The sequence below is a fragment of the Pantherophis guttatus genome, chromosome 3 (genome assembly GCF_059756535.1).
Source record: "Pantherophis guttatus breed Tessera chromosome 3, ASM5975653v1, whole genome shotgun sequence".
In the NCBI taxonomy this organism is placed as follows: Eukaryota; Metazoa; Chordata; class Lepidosauria; order Squamata; family Colubridae; genus Pantherophis; species Pantherophis guttatus.
In genome coordinates, this window is record NC_142065.1 from 48,427,012 (window position 1) to 48,452,318 (window position 25,307).

Here is a 25,307-nt window from a genome sequence, read left to right on the forward strand (position 1 = left end):
TTTCCTTTTGATCAAAAACAGGATTGTTTATAAGCTCCTTTGTTGAAAAAGTGTTCCTTCGACCATCCAACTGGGCAAAATCTGTGAAATGGCCATTTTCATCGCTAACCTTTAACAAATATTTTGCTGGTATAGGTGCTAGACAAGAGGCAATCACTCATTTTATCTTTTCACCGCAAGAAAGATTTAGCTATGGGTTTGTCGTTTAAATTTCTTGTAGCCTTCAAATGATAAAAATAAGCTACAGCAAGCAAAGATAATATTGAGGGGTTCTTGGTGCTTTCTGAGCTTGGTTGTTTTCTTGCATACATTTCATTATCCAAACTAGGTAACATCATCAAACTCAGAGAGCACCAAGGACCCGGTTTCAACCCTGAGCTACAAATATTCTTCTTTATTGGCACAAAGATAATATTGCAATATGACCATGACTATGAAATTAGGGCATGTGCAACACTAATGTTTTCATTTTGCAGCCTGGGTTCCTCACAGGAATTTCTGGTTTTGTAGTGATAATTATTATGTCAAGACAGTATCATCCATCTACTGTATCCAGAAAAGGAAAAGCACATTCAGAACTCCAAGGTTTGCAGAAAAAAAGAAAAGAAAACCAGTCTTTTCTCAGAGGTGATTCCCCTAAAATTCACAATAGAATGAGTTTGCTGATTAGCTGCTGTAATATTAAAACAAGGGAAAAAGAAAAGGGAGGAATGGAAGACAGTGACTATAAATATGAACAGTACAATGTTTTGCTGTAAATCCAAGTTGTGCTCTGTTGTCTCAGGTGTTCAGAAATGTCTTGGCTTGTTTAGTTAAATAAGCATTAATGCATGTAGGAGGAGAATAAGAAAGGCCCCCCTCTGATTGGCAGAAACAATCTCTGCAGGAAAAAAAATAAGGGGGGGGGGGGACAGGGCAAAATAGTTGTCCATTTTGGTCAGCAGCCTTGAAATAAGTGTGAATGTGTCTATAAAGAAAATCGGATGTCAGAGGAATCAGATATAGACTGCAAAAAATCCAAACAACTCATAGCAGCAAAAACATACGACAGTCCTAATTCTGCTGCCATCCAGTAACCGTCCGTGTTACTGTTTAGAAATCTGTCCTTTCTGGGGAGAGGAAGTTGGAAGAGGGGGCAGCGGTGGCCTTGAACGGAGCGCTGCTTTCTTCGTCCTGAAACTTTGGGTTAGGGCACCTTATCAGTGGCCATGTTGGTCACTAGGAACGAAGGGAGGAGCCAAAATGCCACAGGCAATTCCCAGGTTTGCAGCAATCTCGGTATGGGGATATTGCGCCAAGGACCGGTGATGGTGGTATGTGGTTGCGAGACACCAGGCAGTTATAATAACCCTATTCGTGGCAGATGCCATCTTTTGACAGAACTGCAGGAATACCGAGGGTTCCTTTAGCACCGCTAATGCCTTGCTTTGCAAGGGCGCAGAACCCAGATCCATAAGTGCCAGTGCAAGGCAGGCAACCTGCAAAGCGTCGCGCTGCAGGATCCCTTCGCTTCACCTCCTTTCCTTGTTGGGGCGGCCGGAATAGCCAAAGATCCTGAAGCAATGCCCAGAAAACGGGACAAATCCGCCCGCCAGCGCCCCTGCTGCTGCAAAGAACATTCTGGCTCTCGGTAAAATAACTTCCTCGGGGTGGAGAAAAAAAGAGGATCCCCCGCCCCTATGATGGCAAATCTTTCGCGTGGCCTAGAAAAGGGGCGTCCGTCAGAAGAAGGTGGGCCAGAGGCCGACTCCGCCTCTCCGAAGGACCCGTGGCCGTACATTCATTGGTGTCAGTGCTGCCGGGAGGTTGGAGGCACCTCGCAGGGGGAGGGGAGGCTTCTTGGCTGGGCTCGCCGGGTCGCCGCTACCGCCGCTGGATCCAGCCCGCGCTCGGGCGGAGACTAGCCGAAGAGTCCCTCCTCTCCCTTCCTCGTGGCCTCGGGCTCCCCCGCTCGCAGCCTCGCCTCCCTTCTTGTCCATCGCTCCTCCGTCCCGTCTCCGAATTCGCGCACATGGAACTGCTGTGTGTGGAAGGGGTGATCCGGGCCAAGCGGGATCCGCAGCTGTTAAGGGACCGGCGGGTCCTGCAGAATCTGCTCAGCCAGGAAGAGCGCTGCTGCCTGCGCGTTTCCTACTTCCAGTGCGTGCAGAAGGAGATTCAGCCGTACATGCGGAAGATGTTGGCGTTCTGGATGTTGGAGGTTTGTGCCGGGGGGGGGGAGGCGGGGGAGATCGATCGATCGCTCGATCACCCACCCTCTCTTCTTGGGGGCTCAGCCCGGCTTACCTTTTAGTCGATCGCCTTATAAAATGGGGGGAGGGGGTTTCCCCTTCTTTTCCCACCCCCTCGGAAAGGAAGCCTGGTTAGTTTCAGTGGCATCGATATTCCTGCAAGTTATGCGTCGAGGTCTGTTAGGCGGCTTTATGGCACGTTTTTCTCCGTTCATTCCCTGGAATCTGGTTTCTCCGGAATCCGGAGAAGTTTCCCTAGAAAGAAGTGAGGCCTTGGTGTTAGCCTGGATGGAGCGGGAAAGCTGAGTCTAATGGTAGTGGCGGGAGGGATCCAAATTCAGGCATTTTTGGGGAAGGGTTTTGCAGAGGGAGAGGTCGACCGAAGGTGGTGGGAAGTGTTTGCGTTTGGGGGTGGGTGGGATGTGTGTGAAGGAATCGATGCTTAATAAACGGCAAGGCTATGGTGGTGGGGGGGGGATTGAAAAAGTAAATGAGGCCTCCAAGCCCCTCGGTTTTCGCCTTCTCGATTTAGGCTGATTAAAAGAAACCACCCTGATGGTGCTAAGCCAAGGGAAAGATTCTTATTCGAGGAGCGTTCACCTTTTCTTGGCAGTAAGGCGCGCAACCTCTAGGGGGTCCCGGTCACTAGTCCTGCTTGTACACAACGTTCAGGAACCAATCGAAACAGAGTTTAGAATCTGCAGTTTTTCACAACTAAAATACCCAGAGATGGGTGAAATGGGAGAAATAAATAGCCAACTAGTAAAGGACAAATTTTAACCACCCACCCCCTTCTCTACCAGAAAAAGAAACTTGTAAATCGAAATAGAATAACCTTTCCTTATCTTATAAATAAATTGCATTAGATAGTTGTACAACAAGCATAAATAAATTAGGTAGAGCTTTTTTTCTAAGTGAAGCAAGGGGAAAACACAGTTTTATTTGTTAAGTTTCTTCCTGTGGGAAACAAGATTTTGAATTAAATGGATTTGTAGTCTAGGACGGGACTCTTAACTTTTATATTGATAATATATTTTTACTATCTTCATTTGCAAGACATCAAAGCACTCAGGGAAAATGATCACTTTCTGCAATTCCTTTAATGCATTAGGGTTATTAAATTCAGGCTTATAAAATCTTACTTTCCTGATCATCTGTAATACCGGTAGGTAAGAATTGCTTTTGGGGAAAACAAAGTAAGGAGCCCAGAATGGAAGAGAGATTTGAATTCCTCCACCCATTATACCTTAGGCATGTCATAAATGGAAGCAGCCCTGTGCAGATATACTAGGACTGATTGTGAATTTAAATTCATTTATATGGCTTTAAACTGTTGAGACAGAAAGCAGTATCTTGAACAGGAAAGTTAAATGCATCCATTTTAAAAAGCACCAATTCCTATATGGGAAAGTCATTCAGTAAAAAATGAGTTTTTGTTAAAAGGGCTATAGTCACAGTTTAATTGTTAAGTCAATTTAAAAGATTCAGTTGGTGCAGTAATAAATCAGCATAAATAACTAGCCTAATCAATGGAGAAGATGGGGAAATAGGCTTTTTAAATTCTTGATTAATATTGTCATCATATGATGGTTTCTTCCATGGAAGTGCCATTTATTTCACTGGTATTTTTTATTGGCATGAGATATAAAGGGGTTTAATGTTCTGTAGTAAATGAAATTAGGGTAGTGAGATGCTTTTGAATATTTAGGATGCATCACATGATGCATCAGGCTAGACTTATAAAAACCAAATACTGATTCTGTAATGCAGATTTGACCTAACCAACTGTGTAGCAGGATCTAGAAGCAAAAACAGAGAACACATTTTCACATCCCCTATTCTACATATTAACTCTCATATGTTCCTTCATATTTACAAATACAAAGTGCTTTGATAAGGACTATTTTTGAAGAATTTATTTTCGGTATGGTAGGTGGTCCCTATTTATAAAATTCTTTCCATTGTTACTGATTTTTTAAAATCAGGTTTGTGAGGAGCAAAAATGTGAAGAAGAGGTGTTTCCTTTGGCCATGAATTATGTGGATCGCTACTTGTCCTGTGTCCCCACCCGCAAAAACCACTTGCAACTCCTGGGAGCTGTCTGCATGCTTTTGGCTTCCAAGTTGCGAGAGACCATGCCTTTAAGTGTACAGAAACTCTGCATTTACACAGACAATTCCATCACACCATGTGAAGTTTTGGTAAGTTTCCTTCATTATTAGATGTTATATTTCATATTTCTACAACTCAGCTTGTTCTGTTACTTAATCGTGGATGGGCAGTGGGCAATGTGGTTGCTTCTTAAGTATCATATGGTTTTCCTTTTCCTGCTACATCCTGATCTATTTTTTTCCCCTCTTCTACATGGACATCATTTTTAGACTCTTGATTCTGGCCTGTTGAGTGCAATTGCCCATAAATTATCTGAAGTTAGAAGTGAATAGTAAATTGCCTCTTTTTGATAAGCACATCAAATTTACTTTAAGAATGGATAGATATGAACTCCCAAATGGACATACTATGTAGAAAATGTTATTGGGTGAAACAAGACTAAAGTGATGTGCATGGGACAATTCCCCCCCTCCTCCCAAAACTGGAACTCATAAGTAAGAAGCATAGACTTTTGTACTTGTGAGCTTCCCTTTATGGTGACAATGTTTAGCCACAATGGGTACGAAATGCCCTACTAGGAAGAAATGTACAGGTAGTCCTCGACTTACAACCACAATTGAGCCCAAAATATCTGTTGTGAAGCAAAACATTTGTTAAATGAGTTTTGCCCCATTTTATTACTTTTCTTGTCGCATTTGTCAATTGAATCACTGAACCTGTTAGATTAGTAATACAGTTGTTGAGTGATTCGGGCTTCTCCATTGATTTTGCTTGTCAGAAGATCACAAAAGGGGATTACTTGACCCTGGGACACTGCAACCGTCATAAATATGAGTCAGTTGCCAAGTGTCTGAATTTGGATCACGTGCCCATGGCTGAAACAGTCCTAAGTGTGAAAAATGGTCATAAGTCACTTTTTTCAGTGTCATTGTAACTTTGAACAATCACCAAACAAACTGTTGTTACACTTGCCTAGCAGAGTGTTTCATATGTGTGCATAATCTAGTTATGCTTCTGTGAATCTTTGTAGTTATATTCTTTCCAAATGTACAATGTTTTCCTCCACCATTTTCTTAAGAGATGTGTTACAAAGAAATTCATTCCTTTGTTCATCTGCAATGAATAGTAATCATACAGTAAATAGTATTTGAAGAAAACACATAGATTAGCAATTTCTGTTAAGGGCAGAACTGGTCCTTTGATGCTAGCTATTTGGGGAAGGTTGAGACAAATACAGGTTTTTCAAATTTAGCAAAATCTCATTTAAAAATGGACAGTGAAATGTAGACATGATCGAAGAATAGCCATTTTTCATGGTAGTTATAGTTTCAAACCTGCAGAGTACACCAATTAGAAAAGAATGCCTGTAAATATTTTTTAAATATTTAAACATCAGCTCTCTCAGAAGGTATGGCCAATGTTATAGTACTTAGTCTGGAAACATGTAATTTTTCTATCAGGCAGTTCATCAATAGAATGACCTAAAGTTGCTGCAATCAGTTCTATCAAAAACAATTCACCACTTACATCACAGTCTTTGTTACCCTGTTACAGATTCAAGTTCTATGTTCATTTTTAATAAAGAAGCTCTTTTTAGTGAGACACTCCATATGAATGTAGTCTGTATGCTGAATGTTTATATAAAATATATTTTTGAAGTTCCTGCAGGGGTCTTTTCATTAGATTTCAGACTAGATTGAATATAGTACAGAATTTCTAGAAACCAACACATCTCTTAAGAAAATGGTGGAGGAAAAGTAAGCAAGATTATATATGCTGATGATTAGAACAGACTTATCTATGCTTACTATATTCAAAAGTAACCCAGGGTAATTGGCTTTCCAAGACCTTGGCCATTGCTCTGTGTCAGAGCACTTGTTTTTCATGCAGAAGACCCATGTCATCTCCTGACCAGATGGAAAAATCTTGCCTGAAACTAGCAAGTTGCTACCCATCACCCATGGCCTAATTCTGCATAGCCTAAGAAGCTTCTCCTATCGTGACACCTGGCCCACTAGTTATTAGGTCTCTTCCTGTACTTTACCTTTCTGCCGAGTCTTTCTTACAAAGAAGCAATCATCTCTGCTCCACTTGGGTTCACTTAATCCCAAAATTCTCACTCAAGACTCTGCAGATACATCAAATTACAGGTAGAAAAAAGAGAAATTCAAGAATGAATTAATGAGATACTTGAAGAGTTTGCCTATCCTGCTAACTGAGCTGAGAAATGTATACTAGGCTTTACCTAACTTCTCAGAGTAATAAATTGTGTCTATCCTTTGAGGAGCTTCTGCAGGATTCTTATCCATTGAATGTGACAAGCTCCTGTCAGCAGGATGGGTTGATTTAATTCAAAGGAATGTAATCTATCACTGGAAAATGGCCTGAATTAAATAATTGTTCTAAAACAGCTTTCTACTTTTTTACCCTCATATTTCCTCAAGGAATTTGGATCTGAAATGGTTGATATAAGGATATTATATCCTTATCATATGGATATTGATCATAGCAAGTTGCTATGTAGCCTCCATCCTGTCCCAGATGTCTGTTGGGTGTGGGGTATTTCTCGAGAAGGAGCTCCACTGGCAGTAGAGGGATGCCATGGATCTCCCTAGAAGTATAATTGAACTGTCAGAGCTTGTTTGCTTGTCAGGCAGTGGAGTTATCTCCATTTCAGCATCCATCAATCAAGGCATACAGGGGAAGAATTGCCCTGCCTGCTGTTTTCAATGATCAAAGTTAAATACCGCATAGATAAGTAGCCAAATAATAATAGATACATTGTGTAGCTTACTGTCTCATATATAATAATGTCTGTTCTTCAAAGCCTATTTCTCTTGTCCTTAGTTGCTTTTCTAGGTAAAAGAATGAAATAGCTTAGATTGTTTGACAAAGAGCTTTGGATTCAAATATAAACAAATATGAAGGTGTGTAGACTTTTAACACCTTTGCATGTATACTTTTTTTATTGAACATGTAATATTGATATTCTTTAAAGAAATCAGATTTAAATATATAACAAGTCAGATTTTAAAATTACTTTCCTTATCAGCATGGCACTGGTTCCTTCAAAGAAGCTATAGCTAATGCCTAATGTCTTTAGCTTGGTTGTACTATATGTCTCTTCAGCCCAGCGTTAGTCATGATTACAGAGGATTATGGAGTTGTAATGGGAGAGCAAAGGGGAGCGGGTCAGATATTCTCTATCACTCTGTTTTCTACAGGTGTTCGCTAGATACATTTTGTAGGCCAGGAGAACAGGAATCCTTTCTGAATAGCTATATTTTTTCTTAATGTCATTGGACATTTCATGGATCTCTTTTTTCAACTCCTCAAAGATTATTTACTTGAGCGTTCACTGTCTACTCCATTGGTTTGCATTTGATCAAAGAGGGAGGGAGTTGTATTATCATGGACAATTAAGAATGAAATTATCATTATTGTTAGACATTTTAGGTTTTCTATGAAACAAAAGTTACCCATTGCCATCATTCATTCATACATTTTTAGATTAGCCATGCATTTATGTAACCCATCTACTCATAGAGATCTCTGGTATTCCTCTTGATTTCAGATCACCAATAAGGTCAGGGCCTGGGTCTCATCCTGATTCCACTCTGCTCCTGTAAATGTGCAGAAGTGCAGGAAACTCAGTAGAACCCCAACTGATTTATTTAACAATAATGAAGTTTCAGAAGGAAAAGGTGATAACATCCTTCTCAACTCAGCCTCTAAACTTAGTTTCTTTCCATTTGGATTACATAACTGTTCTGATCAGTATGGTGAATGAAAATATATTTGTTGCCAGTACTTTGAATCTGGCCACCAGTTCTGTTTGAAATATATATACACAAAGGCATAAACATCAAATTGTGTTAGGAGTTTGATCTTCTTACATGGAAGAAGAATCCAAAATCATCTGTGAAACCGATATCCTGTATTCTTTGACTGGACTGTGGAATGCCTTCCATTCTGCTCTTTGAAGTTCACCAACACTAAGAAGATAGGTCAATTATTTCTTTGAGTCATGCAGGATGGCATCTGCTTTTGGGTTTGAGAGTGTTAATTCTTCACTTACCCAACCACTTCCCTCCTGTGTGCTAATAATGTCCCATGCTTCTTTCTTTCACAATTGGGCAGCGAGAGTGATCCAGGGAAAGAAGAGAGAAAGCAACTTTATCATGGTTTGGACAATGGCTGTATCCTGGCAATTTATCTGCCAGCTCCTGGAAGGAAAGCTATCTCACTTTCCTAGCAAGACCAATTTCCTCTTGGGAAGAAGAGGATGGCTGCTTGACACCAGTTCAGCGCTCAAAATCATGCTGAAGTTATTCTTAGTATAAGGAAATGATGCAACAAGGAATTTATCCCCTTGAAGGAAGCTGGATTTCCGTCCACGGGTATTATCTAAGCTGTTGTGCACTTCATTCATTGAGCCAATTTGCTGCATGCATGTTTAGCTGAAAAGATAGTTACAAAGAGTATTTCGTGTCAGCAGGTCACAAGGTCTTCAGCTTGATGGGATTTACTTTCAGCATTTGTTCATTAACCATCTGGCCTGTCCAGCACTTTGGACTGTTGATCTTGAAGTTGGTCCAGTCTGCTCCATAGATAGGGAGCTATTATTTTACAAAAGTCCTTAGACACTTAGCCAATCTTCATTTATGACTTGGGGAACAATAACATTTACCTGGCTTTTTTTCCCAAGGCGCTTTACTGGTATAAATTTAAATCAAAATAATTTTTGAATATTTTTTTAAATACAAGTTTTATTAATTTTTTTCTTTCATCATACATATTTTATGAACAGTGTTGACCGGGTCACATCTTATACATAATCATAGTTATAATGTATTTTAATCTTCCCATTTTTTAAATATCTCTTTTATATAGTCCTTTATCACAAATTAGTAATTTTTCACCCTGTCTTATTTCAACTTCTGCCATGTTCTCTTTCCATAATTCTTTATCATTTTCAATTTTACTTACAATAAGATCATTTTACGCCTTATATTTCTCCTCAGTTTCAATTATTCCAGTTACTTACCATCTTTCTTCATGTCCAGAAGTATGTCTCTAATTCCTTTTTCCCAATCATTAGCATTTGAATTATTCATCTTAATTTACATTGTTATCAAAATTAATAATGTTAAAGTACTTATTTTCACATTTCCATCTGCTGAGATTTATCACAAACAAGTTCTATTCATTCTTCTTTACAATAATAATCGCTTACATGATTTCAACATTGTTCTCTTTACAATTGACATTTTAAATATTCATTTTTACATTGTTATCAAAATTAATGTTATCAAATTACTTATTTTCATATTTCTGTCTGCTAAGATTTAATATAAACAAATTCTATTCACTCATCTTTTTGATATAATCATTTATAGTCATTTTTCACCATATCTTATTTCAACTTTTGCCATATTATTCTCTTTACATTCTTCTTTATCGTTTCATATTCAATGCTTTTACCTAAATAACATCAGAGTATATCCTATAATTCTTCTCTCTTACCAATACAATAGCAATTTAAATTCAAGACTATCAAACTCACTATTATTGTTATATTGTCTACTTTCCCATTCCCATTCATTAATCTACCTTATTATATATATTTACTAATATTTACCTCATCATCTTTAACCATCATCTCTCTATCTTTTCCCATTTTCTAATAGTTTTTTGCTTGACCTTTTATCTCACTCCAACTTCTCAATTCTCTTTTTTTCTTTTTCTATATGTTACATTTCATCTTCTGGATTCCTTTTATCTTTTTTTGTTGTACTTTTTGAGCATCCCTCACCAAGACTTTCCCTTGTCTCTCCCAGATATTTCCCTTTTCCCCTTTTAATTGTTTCTTTTTTAGGGGGAATTTTCCCCTTTTCCTCTCTACTCTTTTTACATTCCCAAAAATTTCTATAATATTATCTATCTGATTTTTATTTTTTAATATTTTCTCTTCAACATTGTTAACTTCTTGCTTCTCGTTTACAATTCTCGTTTACAATTATAATGAATTTTCTGTTTCTTTTTTGCCTAATAAAGATTTATGCATACTTTTAAACATCAAAATTAACTCTTCCTATATCTGCAATTCCATTTTGTAGCAATTTAAAAGATTATTAAGACCTCCCCAATTGTATCTCTTTGCAATTAGCCAAAATTTAAAGTCTATTTAATTTTCTTATATGTCCTCTTTTCTTCTTTTCCTACTTCAATTATTCCTTTGTTCTTCAAATTTAAAAAGATCTCAATTATTAATTGTCCAAATTCAGCAACAGTCAAATCCAATTAAAAGGCTATCTTCCATGAGAGAAGGGAAATGAAACAAAATCTCAGATGTAAAACATAGTCACTCCTTAAATGATCTCACAGAGTCCAAATTATCTTCTTCTATATGATCAAGGTCAGGGCTTCCAGCTGCTATTTCTTTTGTATTGTTTATTTAAGTAGAGTATTACAGTACTTTTTCTTTCCTCCAGCAGATGGCACTCTCCATTTCTATTCCATTACAAAATAGTCTGTTAAGTCCAATTAATTATCAAAATATCCAGAAATGTTTAAAATCCTCATATAAGTTGTTGTTTTTTCCCGAAAATCACTTTTTCCCCCGTTTAAAATATATTGCTTTTCCCAGTTTTCCAGATCTAAAACAACTTCTTAGGCTTTTTATATTACAGTCCCTGCTTTTTCTTTTTTCCGCATGTGTGGGGTTTTTCCCCAAATGCCAGATAGCCGCTAGTCCAAGCTCAGGAATTTCTTTTAAGACTCCAATTTCAATTTTTTCTTAGTATAAATTGGCAATTATCTCATCCAGTTCTAGCACTCTGTCCAAACGCTGCTCCAGCTCAATTATTAGGTCTGGTTGCCCCAGCTTCAAGGTGGCCACCACACGATTCCTCCCCCTCCCCCCTCCGCTGTCGCTTCGGGAGAGCTGTTTCTGTTCCAGCGAGGAAATTGCCAATTCCTTGCAGTCCACGAAACGCATCTCCTTCCTTCACCATCCCTGCAAGACGGCTATGGCTTGAAAGCTCCCGGCAGCAGTTCATCCAGCTGGATTTTGCATGGCTCATCAGAGCCCGCTATTTTCCAGTCCATTTCCACTGCAACATCAACTGGAAGTCCAAATATTTTTTAAAGATTATTTCTTGTAATAGAAAGTATTTTTTCCTCCGTGATTTGTTAGATTTTTTAAAATGTAGGGAACACTGTTCAAAAATGCTCTCTCTCTCTCTCTTCCCCCATTACAACTTGAGTTATTGAAGTCCAGACCACTAGCTAAAGAGCCCATCACCTCATTCTGGATATGCAGAAAGGAATTCAGTTCCTTAAAGTTTGACTTGTTGCTGTCTGCTGTGATCAATAGAACATTGCTTGAAATTCACCAAAGTTTCTTATTTACAGTATTGGTTCTTCCTAATTTTAGGATCTCCATTTGTCACTGAACAAATTTGATGCTAGCTGCATCTGTGGCAGTTGCTCTGCCTTTTTTTCCCTCAGCTTGATGTGGTAATATGCTGTTTTTCAACTGAAGGGTGAATTTTTCCATAAAACAACAGTAAAGTTGCAGTGTAAGAATTTCTCTGAGTCATGTGCAAACTGAGAAGATTAAACCCGAATAAACCAAGAAGGCTTCTCTCTGACCTTATGCTTGAAAAACCAGACAAAAGTCACTTTTGTTTCTCCCATGGCAATATTAAATGAAAGTTAATATCGATACTAGAGCCAATCGAAACCTGATTCTTACTTAAGGAAGAGACTGATAACAATTGCAGACAGTCAAATTGTCTTTAAAATTCTAGCTCTTGTATTTTGAAAGCCACGGTTAATATAACGTGAGGAATTACCTACAGAAAAGGAAACAGGGACATTTAGGAGGTGCAAAACTAGGACATTCCTCACAGAATAGAAGTCTTTCAAAAGAGCCATGCATGTTTCCTAGCAGTTGCCTACGAGTTGATAAAAGCAAGTGTTTATTGCAACAACATCAACAACAAAAAAGAAGATTCCTAATTGTGATCATTATAAAAAGGTCTGTCTCATTCTTGGAAAGTTACTGTCAGAGTGGGATGTCTATGACTTGGAGACCATAGCGCCTTAGCTTCTGGAGGCTGCTTGTACAGTTTTAGGATTGCACTCCTGGTTGCCATTTTTCCTTATTAGCATAAAAACAATGTGTCTATAGAATTCTAAAATTACTTGCTGTCTGAAACTGCGAAAAGTAAGGAAAGGTGAGGGAACAGGAATTAAACTAAAAAAGAAACAAGTGATTGGGAGAATCGGTTGAGAGCCTGTTCAGATGTGATGTGGCCCTACGGGCAGCCTAATAAGGAATTAAAGAAGACATTGCATGTAACCTGTATTTGAGGAGCCAACTTCAATGGGAAGATGTTCTGTCCTGAAAGAGCGAAAGAAAACAGGCTATGTTCAGTCTTTCAAGGAAGCTTGCAAAAAGCACATTGGGACTAAGTCGTAAAAATCTGCAGGCAAATCAGGGGCAGGCACAGTGCCACTTTTCCTCATATAGCTTTTCTGGTTAGTCCTTATATCTGTTTGAAGAACTCTGGGAGTTGAGAAGCAAGTTGTTATGTCTTGGAATCAGTCTTTGAAAGCTAAATAGAAGAATAGAACACGGGCGTGGTGTGGGGGAACATGCTTGAGTATGCTGCTTAAGAACAAGAACTTGGGGAGACAGATAACATAGGCAGTAGCTCTTCAGGGTTTAAAAGAGGAGTTGCTCTCAGCCCTACGTAGGGAGATGCTGGGTCAGAATCTGGAATTTTTGGCATACAAAGAATGTTCTCTATCTTGAGTTAACAGCCTCTGCCTAGTTATAAGAAGAAACAAATCTTTATATGTGTTTCTGAATTTGTTTGTTTTATACTGCTTGACCTGAGCTGTTCAATGTAAAAGGGGAAAATTGAGGTGCTGCCTTTTTTTTAAAGATAAATAGGATACCATTGCTCTTGTTATTCCATTTGCCAAGAAATCTGGTATTTTTCTATCCTATAATAAGAGCATTTAAGAAATTAGGAAGAAATGATTTTGGAAGATGAACCAGAGGATTAAAAATGAGATGGTCTTTTAGGCAAAAGAGGCATTAACAGCCTCTCTGAAATTGCCCTTAAAACACTTGGATTTTGGAAATTTTGGGCCAGATCAAGGCTGATAGGACTTAGAAGTTAATATATGGATGATGGAAGATGAAGAAAGATAAAGAATTCTGATAAAAGTAAGAGAAGAAGAAAGAAAATGGCACCCCTCTGCTAGAATGGGGAATTTATTGAAAATGTTTCCATAGCATTTGGCAAATAAATAGTATACATCAGTGTTTCTCAAACTTGACCACTTTAAGATGTGTATTTCAAATCTTAGAATTCTGTAGTGTGATTGCAGAGTTAAAATTACCAAATTTAAGAAGCACTTATACACGTTCCTTGCCTAGAAAAGGCTGTATTCAGTTGTCCCTGACTACACAGGAGAATGAAGACATAATTGACAGATGAAAATCCTGTATTGCTCTTTCCTCTGGTGTTTGTTTGAGAGGACAAATGCTGCATCCATCAGGTGCAATGACAGAAGGTTTGCATGCCCAAACTGCCAAGAGGCAAGTTTGGGGTGGAAACATACTGCAGTACAGGTATTCCTCAGCTTGTGACCACAGTTGGACCAGAATTTCTGTTGCTAAGCAAGGCGGTTATTAAGACAGTTTCATCCAATTTTATGACCTTTTTTTCTTAGAGTTGCTTTGCGAATCGCTGAGGTTGTCAAGTGAATCACATGGTCATTAAGCAAATTGAGCTTCCTCCATTGACTTGCTGGTCAGAGGCTGGCTTAGAAGGTAGAAAATGATAATTCCCATGACCCAGAATGCAGCAACCATCATTAATACATGCCGGTTGCCAAGCATCCAAACTTTGACTGTAGGGTTGCTGTGGCAGTCACAAGTGCAAGGACCAGTCATAAGTGACTTTTTTCAGTGGCATTGTAGCCTTTAACAATTGCTAAACAAACGGTTGTGAGTGAAGAACTACCTGTATACAGATTCCAAGGACCAGTAATCTTTTGCTGGGATCTTGAGGAAAAGGACAGTAAGCCTCATGGATTTGGCTTTTTTTCTTGTGTGATTTTTTTTTTAAAAAATAACTAAATAATTCTCCTGTTTTTCTTGCATAATCTCCCCTCCCTTCTCTCTTTAGGACTGGGAATATTTGGTTTTAGAGAAGCTGAAATGGGACCTGGTGATGGTAATAGCAAACGACTTCCTGGATCACATTCTCCATCGGCTATCGCTTCCTCAGCATAAGGTGCACTTGGTAAAGAAACACGCCCAGACCTTCATTGCATTGTGTGCCACAGGTATGTTTGTGTTTGAAAGGGTGAACCTCTCTGGAAGGGAGAAGCAGCTTAATTTATGAACTTTGAAAAAAGAGACCTTGTTTTAATTGATAGCTGTAGTAAACTGATTTCTTTCTTCAAAGAACCAAGGATCCCCCATTGATTGAAAGCTGGTTTCTGTCTCTGGAAAGCAAGGATGGTGAATATTTCAGGTTTAAGTGTACCATTATCTATAAAAATGAAATATGACATAGTAATCCCAAAATGATAGTTTGCAAGATAAGGATAAATTTAGTCCTAGAGGTTTGTTCACAGAAGCATTTGGCAATTGGGTTCCATGGCAGAGGGTTTTTTTTCCTAAAATCTGTGATCAACTTACTCTCACTAGCTTCTCTTCTATCACAAGAAAGACACATCCTATTGATCATTTGAGCTGGGCATTAGGTCACTGCTGAATTCTTGTACAGTCTTAGAGGGGAAATGCATCTTCTTCTCACATTAGGTACTTGTATATGTGCAGAGAGAGTACCTGCCTTTTCTTCTTCCAGGAAGAGGCATTTTTGCTTGTTGTAACATGCTATCAAAAAGAAATAGCTATGTAACCTTATAGATTATTCTTAGGTTAGTTAATGAAACATCTTAGATGGATTTCATGTCATACTGTAGGAAGCTGCCAGTCACTTCCAGTGATTTCATTCCAGTTTTTGGTGACTTCGGAGTAAATGGAAGACCTTTTAGGCAGTAATGGGTTCCTTCTTCTGGCAGATTAATCAAATACTAATGTCTGATATGCAATAGCATTGATTGTTAAAATACTGATGAAAATTGATCATGATGATGATGATGACTTGGAAGCTGGGATTTCATCAAATGAAAGCTTCTTCCTGATTCCTGTAAATATGCTGATAATTTTTGTTGCAAAATGATTTACATAAGCTAGGAGTATGCTGTTGTTCAATTTGGGAAGCGCTTTAAAATTATGAAAGTGTGTAGCGGTTGGTCACAGGCCGCAAAATTCTGAAATCTCAAGGTTATCTTTGAATTTTTAATGGAGCAAAAGAATATACTTTATAGAGAAAGCAGCCTACCATTTTTTCTCAACATCCCGTTGAGGCTTCATAATAATAGCAATAGCATTTAGATTTATACACTACCCCATAGTGCTTTACGGCACACATATTGCTCCCCAAAATCCAGGTTGTTATTTTACCAATCTCAGAAGGATAGAAGGCTGAGTCAACCTTGAGAAAACCTCCAGGCTGTGGACAGTGTTTGCTGCAATACTGCATTCTAACCACTGTTATTGTGTCACAATAACAACAACAAAATAACAACAATAATGCCCAAAATTACTCTTTAAAAAACTCATCTTCTCATTTTTTAAATTAGTTAATTAATTAACGTACCCTCCTATTAGGGACGCAGTGGCTAAGACGCTGAGCTTGTCGATCGAAAGGTCAGCAGTTCGAATCCCTAGTGCCACGTAACGGGGTGAGCTCCCGTCCTTGTCCCAGCTTCTGCCAACCTAGCAGTTTGAAAGCATGTAAAAAATGCAAGTAGAAAAATAGAGACCATCTTTGGTGGAAAGGTAACAGCGTTCCGTGTGCCTTTGGCGTTTAGTCATGCCGGCCACATGATCACGGAGACGTCTTCAGACAGCGCTGGCTCTTTGGCTTTGAAACGGAGATGAGCACCGCCCCCTAGAGTCAGGAACAACTAGCACATATGTGCGAGGGGAACCTTTACCTTTACCTTTACTCTCCTATTCCCATTAGAAGACAGTGAACTTAGTGAATTCCAGGAGAAGTACTGTGAATATATTGGTGGCAATAAGTCCCCATATCAATTGCTTCTACTGCAAGTTTTTTTTTTCTTATTTCAAAATTAGCATCCAATTCTACATTGCTGAAATTTTGAAATGAGCCATTTGGTCAGGAATAAGGCAGAGTTTAAATATTTTTAATAATGTTCAAAGAGCTAAAATGTTCTAATCCTTTCTGAAACTTGAAACTCTAATCTGTGCTGCTTAATTTTAATTTGCTTGGTCTTCTATCTTAAAATATCTGCTTAAGCTTTCTTTGTGGACATTTTTCTTTGCTGAATGAAATAACGAATGAATTCATAACTCTTCCTCCTAATACCTCTTTCTTCTTTATTTGTAGAGTACACCTTTGCTATGTATCCACCATCCATGATTGCTACAGGTTGCATTGGAGCAGCAGTCCATGGCCTCTCTACCTCATCTGACCATTTTTCTGGCGAGGCACTTACTGACCTGCTTGCTAGCATTACTGGCACAGAGGTGGTGAGTATCTTGCTTGAAGGCAATAGCATGCAAAATGGGAACTGGAGTTCTGGTAACATTTTCTTTCTTGAGTCAAGGAAAGCCATTGTAGCTTCTTCCCTTTGCATTCCAAATTGGTTCTTGTTTATAAGATGGTCAGAAAATCTGATATTAACAGATGGCATTTAGCATCTCCTTCAGAAACCACCAGGCTGTCAAATCATTTCTTAAGCCTCTATTTGATGATTAGAGACATCTGCCTCTTTTCAAAAGTTTCTGGTGACAAAGCTTTTGAGCTGCCAAATCTAAGCTGATGATCCAATATTACAGCAACAGCGACCTGGATAATAAAGACTCAAGTACTCACATCACAAGTTTCTATTGGTTAATCGAAACATCTAACAACAATAGCAAAAGAAAAATATACAATAATAATCAAACCTCAAATCAATCTATACGCCATAAAATTAGCCACACTAAACCAAGGCTGTCTTTTTAGGAATGTGATAGATGGAGAAAACATCTAGGGAAATAAAGAGAACTCTTTCAAAAGTCGTTTTGAATTATGATTACTGATACTGCTACACAAACAAAAGAAAAGGGCATGAACTAGGACTGAAACTTGCAGTTTATTTTTCTGCCTAAGGAACTTCTTGTGCTTATGACTATAGAGGTGCAATTCAGAGAATTAAGGGGAGATTGGGACAATATGCTGAAGAAAATAAAACCCATATTTACTTGTTAAAATCTTGCTGGTAGATTCATTCAACTATTATTTTCACTTTTTAGTTTAAAGTGAAACCCTCAGGATTCAATAGGAATTGTTGTGAATTACTCTTGCCCAAATCTGGATTAAATATACTTCATTCTATGAGGTATGTTTAAAGTATGGAAGTGGAGTTCATAAATTCCCACCTTTCCAACATATGGGTGTAAAAACAATTCTAAGTATAAAACATTACAATTACAAAAGATTAAAATAAACTTTTAAAAAACCCACAGTTTTTTGTTAATTGTGCAACTAATGGGCTATGCAGGGATAGAATTAGCTAATTTTGGTCTGACTTCCTTACCCTGCATGGAACGTTCACTTAGAATGACAGGAATTTAAAAATTCTTTGTATTGCAAAATATAAGGCATAGGTCCTCTTTACCAGCTTTTTTTTTGGGTTGTTCATCATGCCATCTTTTTATTAAAATAGATAGAATCTTAAGAGCAAGAGAATAGGTTCCTTTGATCATGTGTTCTGCTTAGATTTTGGACATAGTAGATCTTCCAGCTCCTTTTTTCCTGGTTATCCTGCCTGTCAATATTGTACAAGCCATTATGCTAAGTTTCTACAGTCTTTCCTCTACCACAGGAGCTGTTTGTTTATTTATTAAATTTCAGTGCCACCCATTTCACAGATAAAGTGACTTTGGGTGGCTGTTCAAAAGTTACATTTGGAAGCCTAGAATGAAGGCGTGTCTGGAAGAGCAGATGCATTATGAGAAGCCACAGATGAAAGGAGAAATGTTAATTCGGCAAACAGAAGCACCTAATTAGTTTCAGATTCTTGTTCTGAGCTCTGGAAAAGTTGTCACTCATTTTATACATATATAAGCCACCCAGTCGCCCCTGACATTTCAGAAATTACTTAATTTGGGAAAAGATTTTATATGCAGCCACTGACTGTCCGCCACATGTGACTATATTATTAATGTGTCTGAGTCTTGTTTCAGTTACAGCCCAGTGCAGAAAGCCTGTCATCTGCAGAAATGGAGGACAGTAGAGCCTTTCTTTGCTTGGCCAATGCAAAGATTACATGGCTGTCCCTGGAAGACATCTGCTCTCCTGGCAAGCTCCCTCTCCTTGCTCTGCATCCTTGGATTCCCAAGCCAGAGCTGCCTTTTCACTGTTAAGTCAAAACAGTTGTGACTCTGCAGTACTCAGTGGGGTTGCTATACAAATTGGCTGTTCTCTAAAATCCAACTGCTTTTTCTTGTTGTATTGTGGCAGCTTCAGACCTACCACTGAGTTCATGATTGCTGGATATTTGCAGATGGTTCTTCCATTGATTATTTACCTGATGTGCCAGATTAGTTATTTCTTCTTTTCTTTTGCACGTGTGTGTGTGTCTTTGAAAAACAGAAATTCATCCGAACAGATAGATGTTGGAGATTAGGTTGGTGAATGAGGACAGGCATGGAATTGGCTTAATTACTATTCATATGGGTCAATGTAGGATTTTTACCACAGGCAAATATGGAGTCTAGAGAAGTACACTTCAGGTGGCATTCCAGAGTCCTCCCGGGTTGCCTTTTCAGATTGCTAGGAAAAGCAAATTTGACATTCTGAATACTCTGTTACATGACTGAAACCAACAGGGAAAGCAGGAGCTGGTGAATTGTGCCTGTCTTGCAGATCTAGTAGTAAATTGCATGACAACCATGAAGTGAAGAATATGTTTGGTAAGGTTTTTGGCTTTTTGCCCCATGGATTCTGAACTGTCCAAGGTCAGCTGCTTGCAAGCTGCTCTATGAATGAGAATGAGTCTGGAAATCAGGTTTGAATGCTGAGCCTATGAGCAGAGTTGATGGAAAACAGTAAAGGACAGGTGGAAAGTATAGAGGATTACAAAAGACGAACATCTCATAAAGAGAAGAAGTGAGGATTTCAAGGCCCCATGCTGTAGTTAGTTCTTGCCTGAATTGGAATGCCATGTTTTATCTTGTCAATTGGGTTTTTTTTTTTTACTGTCCAGTGCTTTTTAGTTTCTTTCCCACTTTTTGCATTCTTTGAGCTTTTATCTTCTAACTGAAGCTTGTAAGATGCTGTAAAAAAAAAGCTGGTGTTTTTTTTTGCCCTAATTGATATTCTTACTAAGTTTCAGCTGAAGATTTAGTGGGTAGAGGCATCAAGCAGAGATTTGAATTATTTCCAGTTGTTTTGTTTTATTGAACCTTCCTGTTTCATTGAAAATAGCTTTTAAACCTGCTTTTTGCATTTATAGTGAATCTAGAGTGCCGAATGAGATTTATAAGAAGAGGGACATACATTCTTCCAATTTTTGAATGACAGTTTATCATAAAACATGTAATCAGGAACTAGTTTTAAAATTTTGTGACATTTCCATTCTTTTCACATACTTAATTTTTAGATTGTATAAAAATAGAAACAATGAGACAGATTCCAAAACAACAAAGAACAGGTTAGCATTTGGAGGATCTGTACATACTTTCTACCACTTTCATCTTTCACACCTGTCCATCCACTCCCACTTGCATTTAATTCTTAGAATCGCCCATGCCAGTCCCTAGTGTCTCTTGCATACAATTCACTAGATGTATCAGATGTCTAAGATTCTAGAACAAGAGTCGAGAATATATTGGTCCGTGATGGCGAACCTATGGCACACATGCCCGAGGTGGCACACAGAGCCATCTTTCTGGGCACGCAAGTTGTCGCCCAACTCACCTGCAGTTGCGCATGCGCCCCGGTGCACATGCACGCAATTCAGGGGACCTACCTGGTCTCCAGAGCTCTCCTGAGCATTCGCGCAAGAGTACTTTTACGCAGTAAACTCATGCTTAGACGGCATCCACGTGTGTGCAAAACCCGCATGAATGCGCAAATGGTGCAATTGCATGTGCAGCGCATGGGGAGCCACACAAAACTAGTGCATGCAGAGATGGTGTTGTTGCACAGCGCATGGGCGCACACACGAAAGCTGTGCGCATGTGCAGATGGTGCAGTTGCATGCGCAGCGCATGGGGAGGAGCCACAAGTGTGCAAAGCATGCAAAGCACGTACCTGTTCTGTACTCGGTGAGTAAAAGGTTTGCCACCACTGATAGAGGTGCTTTGAATGGGCATGATGTTTTTAAACAACAGTCCCAAGTCATGAGAATCTAGGACATGTTTTACAAGAAATAGACCCTTGATCCATCCAACACTATATTGCTGCATACTAAATGGCAAACGGTTTCAGATCAGTTTTTAAAACATACCCCCCCCCCAAAAAAATACCAGACATTGCTAGTGTTCTGGCAAAGGATCACAAGGCCAAAACATGAGGAAAAGAGAAGCTACAATTATTGTTGCAATGTTCTATTTGAGTATCATTGAAGTTCTTAGAGACTTGTGTGAGAACGTCTTGAAGTAGAACTGAAACACCATAAGATATTTGAGATTTAAGCATTATCCACAAAGGACCACAGCCCACCTGTACTGCTGCCTCACACAAATCCCTTCTAGTTCCCTCAATCCCTGCATGAGTAAATTTAAAAAAACACAAAGAGGGTCTATGTAAATCCTCCCTCTGCTTCAGCATTCCTTGCCTTTGTGGAAGTGGGGTTGTCATTTCAGTCCATTTATTTTTTTCTCTAGAGAGAGATTTTGTTTTGTCACTAAGCTTGATGTTTGACCAACTGAAATCTGGGTTATATACCAAAATAGGAATAATTATTTCCCTCAGAGAATTGTGTTCATGCTTGATCATTAAAGTTTTGTCTGTTGGAGCTAGAAGTAGAAACATACAATAATCCCTTTCAGAGAAGAAACTTATCATGAGACGTCCAACATTCTAAATTCTATAATCAATCCTTCCTGTATTTCCTTATCATCCGCTTGCAAGCTGGCCAAGTGATTTAGGGTGGGCTTTACTAAGCTTTTGATGGGTGTTAAAAGAGGTTTTAGAGGCCACGTTTACTGGAACTGTCTTGGAGGAAAAGAGCTTGGGTGTTGCTATTTTTACTTGCCACATCCTCTGTCAGATTCTAAGAACCATCAGAGGATTCTTTGTAAGATTGTATACAGTACATGGCAGGATCCTGCAAACTGAGCAGCCTCAAGGAGCCTGTTGAGGATCCACTCAAACCCCTAAGACCTGCAGAGAATCGTTGTGTTTTAGGCTAGAGCAAGAAGATGGTCCTTCGCTTTATAGCAGGAGATGCAGCAAGCTATACTTAGGGTTTACCACTGTGATTCATTGCAGAACGGAAGGGGTTTCCACGTTTCCCTGAGAAAAATTGTTGCTGCATATAGGCCCTCCCAAATTGAAGGTCAAGATTTTCCCTTGCATTAAGATAAATGCAGTAACAGTACTCTCTGGAGAACACAGTCACAGGCAATCTAGCACGTTCGAATTCTTGGGAGGAGGGAACTATTGACCATTTCAAATATTATGGTAGTACTTCTCACTAGATAGCTCACCAATAATGTGTATTTCTAGCAGTTTTTCCTCTCCAATCCTGTGCAAGACATACTTCAATACAAGTGTGTCTTTTCTGCAAACATTGTAGAAATGAGTTGCAGACTGTTTCTTGGCATGATTTCCTTAAAGTTCCCAGTACACCAGGAAATACTTCTTTGAGGGAAATAAATTAATGTGCACATAAATAAACGATTAAAAATATTTAACTGTAATCATGCTGAATTCTTGTAGTTCTACTTTTGCAACAATTTTTGATGTGTCCCTCAGCTGTATGAAGGCCAAAATAGAACAACAGTACCACTCCAGCATTCTTTGTTCACTGTTACAAGAATCAGACTTGATCTGGCTATTTGGAGTGACCCTTCTTCAGATGATAAAACCATGAATGGTCTTAGGTGGCCCTATGTTGCCAATTTCTATACAAATCTCTAGTTAAACTAGCTGGTATAAGTTGCATTTATTTGTCCCTGGTAGTAACTTTAACAAACCAGTCATTGATTGTGCTTCTCCCTTGGAACTTTCCAGTGTCAATGTACCTAACACAAATGTTTCAAATATTTGAAGATGTTTGGTTGTGCTGAAAAAAGGCACGAAGGGTACAAAATGTGGACATGAACAACTCTTCTTTGTTCCTCTCCTCTTTCAGGACTGCTTGAAAGCTTGTCAGGAGCAGATCGAAGCTGCCTTAGCTGATAACCTGAAACGAATATCTCAGCCTCAGCAAGAATATAGCCCCTCCAAGAATGCAACTTACCTGGAGAGCCAGGAAGTCAGTTTGACCAGCACACCTACGGATGTCACAGATGTCAACCTGTAACAAGTCCTCTTGGTGACCACCACCCAATTCTCAGAACGAAAAGGGCCCCTGGAACATTCTGCCATCACTGATTAACTGAGGGACTTTCCCCAGTAGATACCATATTTCTAATAAGACTGGGTTGTAGTAGACTTGGGTGGGACTCTTGCAGTAGGACCGTTTGTGTTGCTAGCCTGGGTTTCCAAGGATCAGGAGAGCCTTCTGGGGTAATTATATCAAACTTAAAACTTGGGAAGGATGAGTGAGCATAGCATCCGTTCAAAAGATTCATCAGTTTGGGTCGCTTCATTGGTGGGGCACTGCTGATATACTGCTACTTTATCTCAATCTTCGCTACATGCCTATTGCATGTGAGTCAAGGGAGAGAATGCACTTTCGTTGCCTGAATCACCTTCACCTTCCATAATGACTTGGTGACGTTCACCTGAAACTTCCTTGGCTAAAGCTGTTTTGCTCAGGCTGCCATTGGTGGGCATTATAAGAGCCCAAACAATATAGAGTACAGCACTGGAATCCCTTTCCAGCTTCACTCAGTGCCAAGGATGTCTTAATTCTTTGAACATCTAGAGTAGCACAATCCTTGAGCCCTTCATTTGAGAATGAGTGGGGGGTGTGCTTGCTTTTTGTAGGTGCTTATAAAGGTGCTGCTTGTCATAGTAAAAATGTGGGGAGGCCTGAAGGGATAAATTTTACTTGCACCTGGTTGCCTTTGCTTATTCCTGTGAGATCTATGAGCTGCTTTATTTATTGTAAGAATTCAATCTTGTAAAACTGCAGAATTAAGGGACATTAGCAGTCTGGTCTGTCCCATCTTGCCATATAAAATAGTGCCTTAATATTCTTTCCTCATTCTCCTTCATACCTCTGGGTTGCTTACTTTGATTAGCCATTGTAGAAGTCATTCACATTCAGAGTACACCCAACACTTGCTGCTATACTTGTATGTAAAATCCTTCTTGTCTATACTGCCAAACCCCTTTTAAAAGGCAGGCAGGAGAACTGCATGCAAAGGATGTATGGAGTGGGAGTAAGTAAAAAAAATATATAATGCAATTACCTGCATTAATAATGTAAGGGGGATAAAAGATGAAAAATGTTCCCCTAAGAGTTTACAATATGATGAGCTACAGACTGCACTGGTGTTGAGAATTGAATCCATGATTGTTCAGGAAAACTGTGTTGGGTTGTTTCCCCCCTAAATGCTGCTTTTATGAAAGATCACTTTGAGAATTACTAAGCATAGGTGAACTATAGTGATGGAAGCAAACTTTGCATTTGAGTTCTAGTGGTAGTCCATTCTTCAGTCCTCTAGCTTTACAAGAATAACACGAGTTGGAAGGGACCTTGGAGGTCTTGTAGTCCAATTCCCTGCTTGAGCAGGAAACCCTATACCATTTCAAACAAATTCCAATCTCTTCCTAAAAACCTCCAGTGTTGGAGCACCCACAACTTTGGAGGCAAATCATTCCACTGATTAATTGTTCTATCAAGAAATTTCTCCTTAGTTCTAGGTTGGTTCTCTCCTCGAGTTTCTTGTCTTGCCTTCAGGTGCTTTGAAGAATAGGTTGATGAAAACCGATGCATAGACATCCCCAGTGGGGAGAAGAGGCAAGTGACAAAAAGTATGTGGTGACACAGGTATGAAAGGGAAGAACTTGGATTATGAAGTCATGACATCTTTCACCATTTTGGCATTGTCATGATTGTGAATGAACTCAAAACACCACATATTTACCAAAAAAGGCTTTTTTAATTTTTTATTTCCCCTTTCCCTATGCTTAGCCTGGTTATGTCATAATCAAAGTGCCATCAACATTTCTGATAAATGGAAGTCTGTTATCTATTAGAACTTCATACAAGTTTGGAAATGAGGAGAATGCATTTTAGATATATATAGATATATATATGTTTGACAATATGATATTCACTGTCACTTGAAATTCTGTTGTTAGGACAATTTTTGGTATTTTACCATATTGCAATAAAATATTCTTGAAACTGGCTCGTTCTTGCTGTCTTTCCTGGGCATACTGGTACATAAAATACAATTTTAAAAGAACCAAATAGATCTACAGTGTGATTTGACTACATCTTCTAAAGAAGGCTGTTCCATGGCACTATTAAAAATACAAGCTGCTCTTGGTTTGTCCCTTTCAAAGACTTCATGTTATAATAACCATTCCAATAGTGCACATTTTTCAGCTATGGCAGCTAAAACCAGCAACAAGATGGTAAAAATAGCAACTTATAACAATACTATGCTTTAATATTATAAAAGTAAAATGCAGCATGAAATGAAGCAGGTACTAACTTGAAGAT

The 25,307-nt window shown here is 38.9% G+C and overlaps 1 protein-coding gene across 1 annotated transcript; it reads left to right on the forward strand.

Annotated features, from left to right (window-relative positions):
• The first annotated feature begins 1,677 nt into the window (after window positions 1-1,677).
• On the forward strand, window positions 1,678-24,989 carry CCND3 (cyclin D3). Its single transcript, XM_060689806.2, has 5 exons — window positions 1,678-2,200; window positions 4,217-4,432; window positions 14,555-14,714; window positions 16,856-16,998; window positions 22,818-24,989. Exons 1-5 carry the CDS (start codon window positions 2,012-2,014, stop codon window positions 22,986-22,988), a joined length of 879 nt encoding a protein of 292 aa, XP_060545789.1. The 5' UTR covers window positions 1,678-2,011; the 3' UTR covers window positions 22,989-24,989.
• Window positions 24,990-25,307: the final 318 nt, after the last annotated feature.

Excerpts from the sequence above, each read along its gene's own strand:
- CCND3 (XM_060689806.2), top strand. The coding sequence starts at position 2,012 with ATGGAACTGCTGTGTGTGGAAGGGGTGATCCGGGCCAAGCGGGATCCG. Across the intron at positions 2,201-4,216 it reads TGGCGTTCTGGATGTTGGAG|GTTTGTGAGGAGCAAAAATG; the intron begins GTTTGTGCCGGG and ends TTTTAAAATCAG. Across the intron at positions 14,715-16,855 it reads CATTGCATTGTGTGCCACAG|AGTACACCTTTGCTATGTAT; the intron begins GTATGTTTGTGT and ends CTTTATTTGTAG.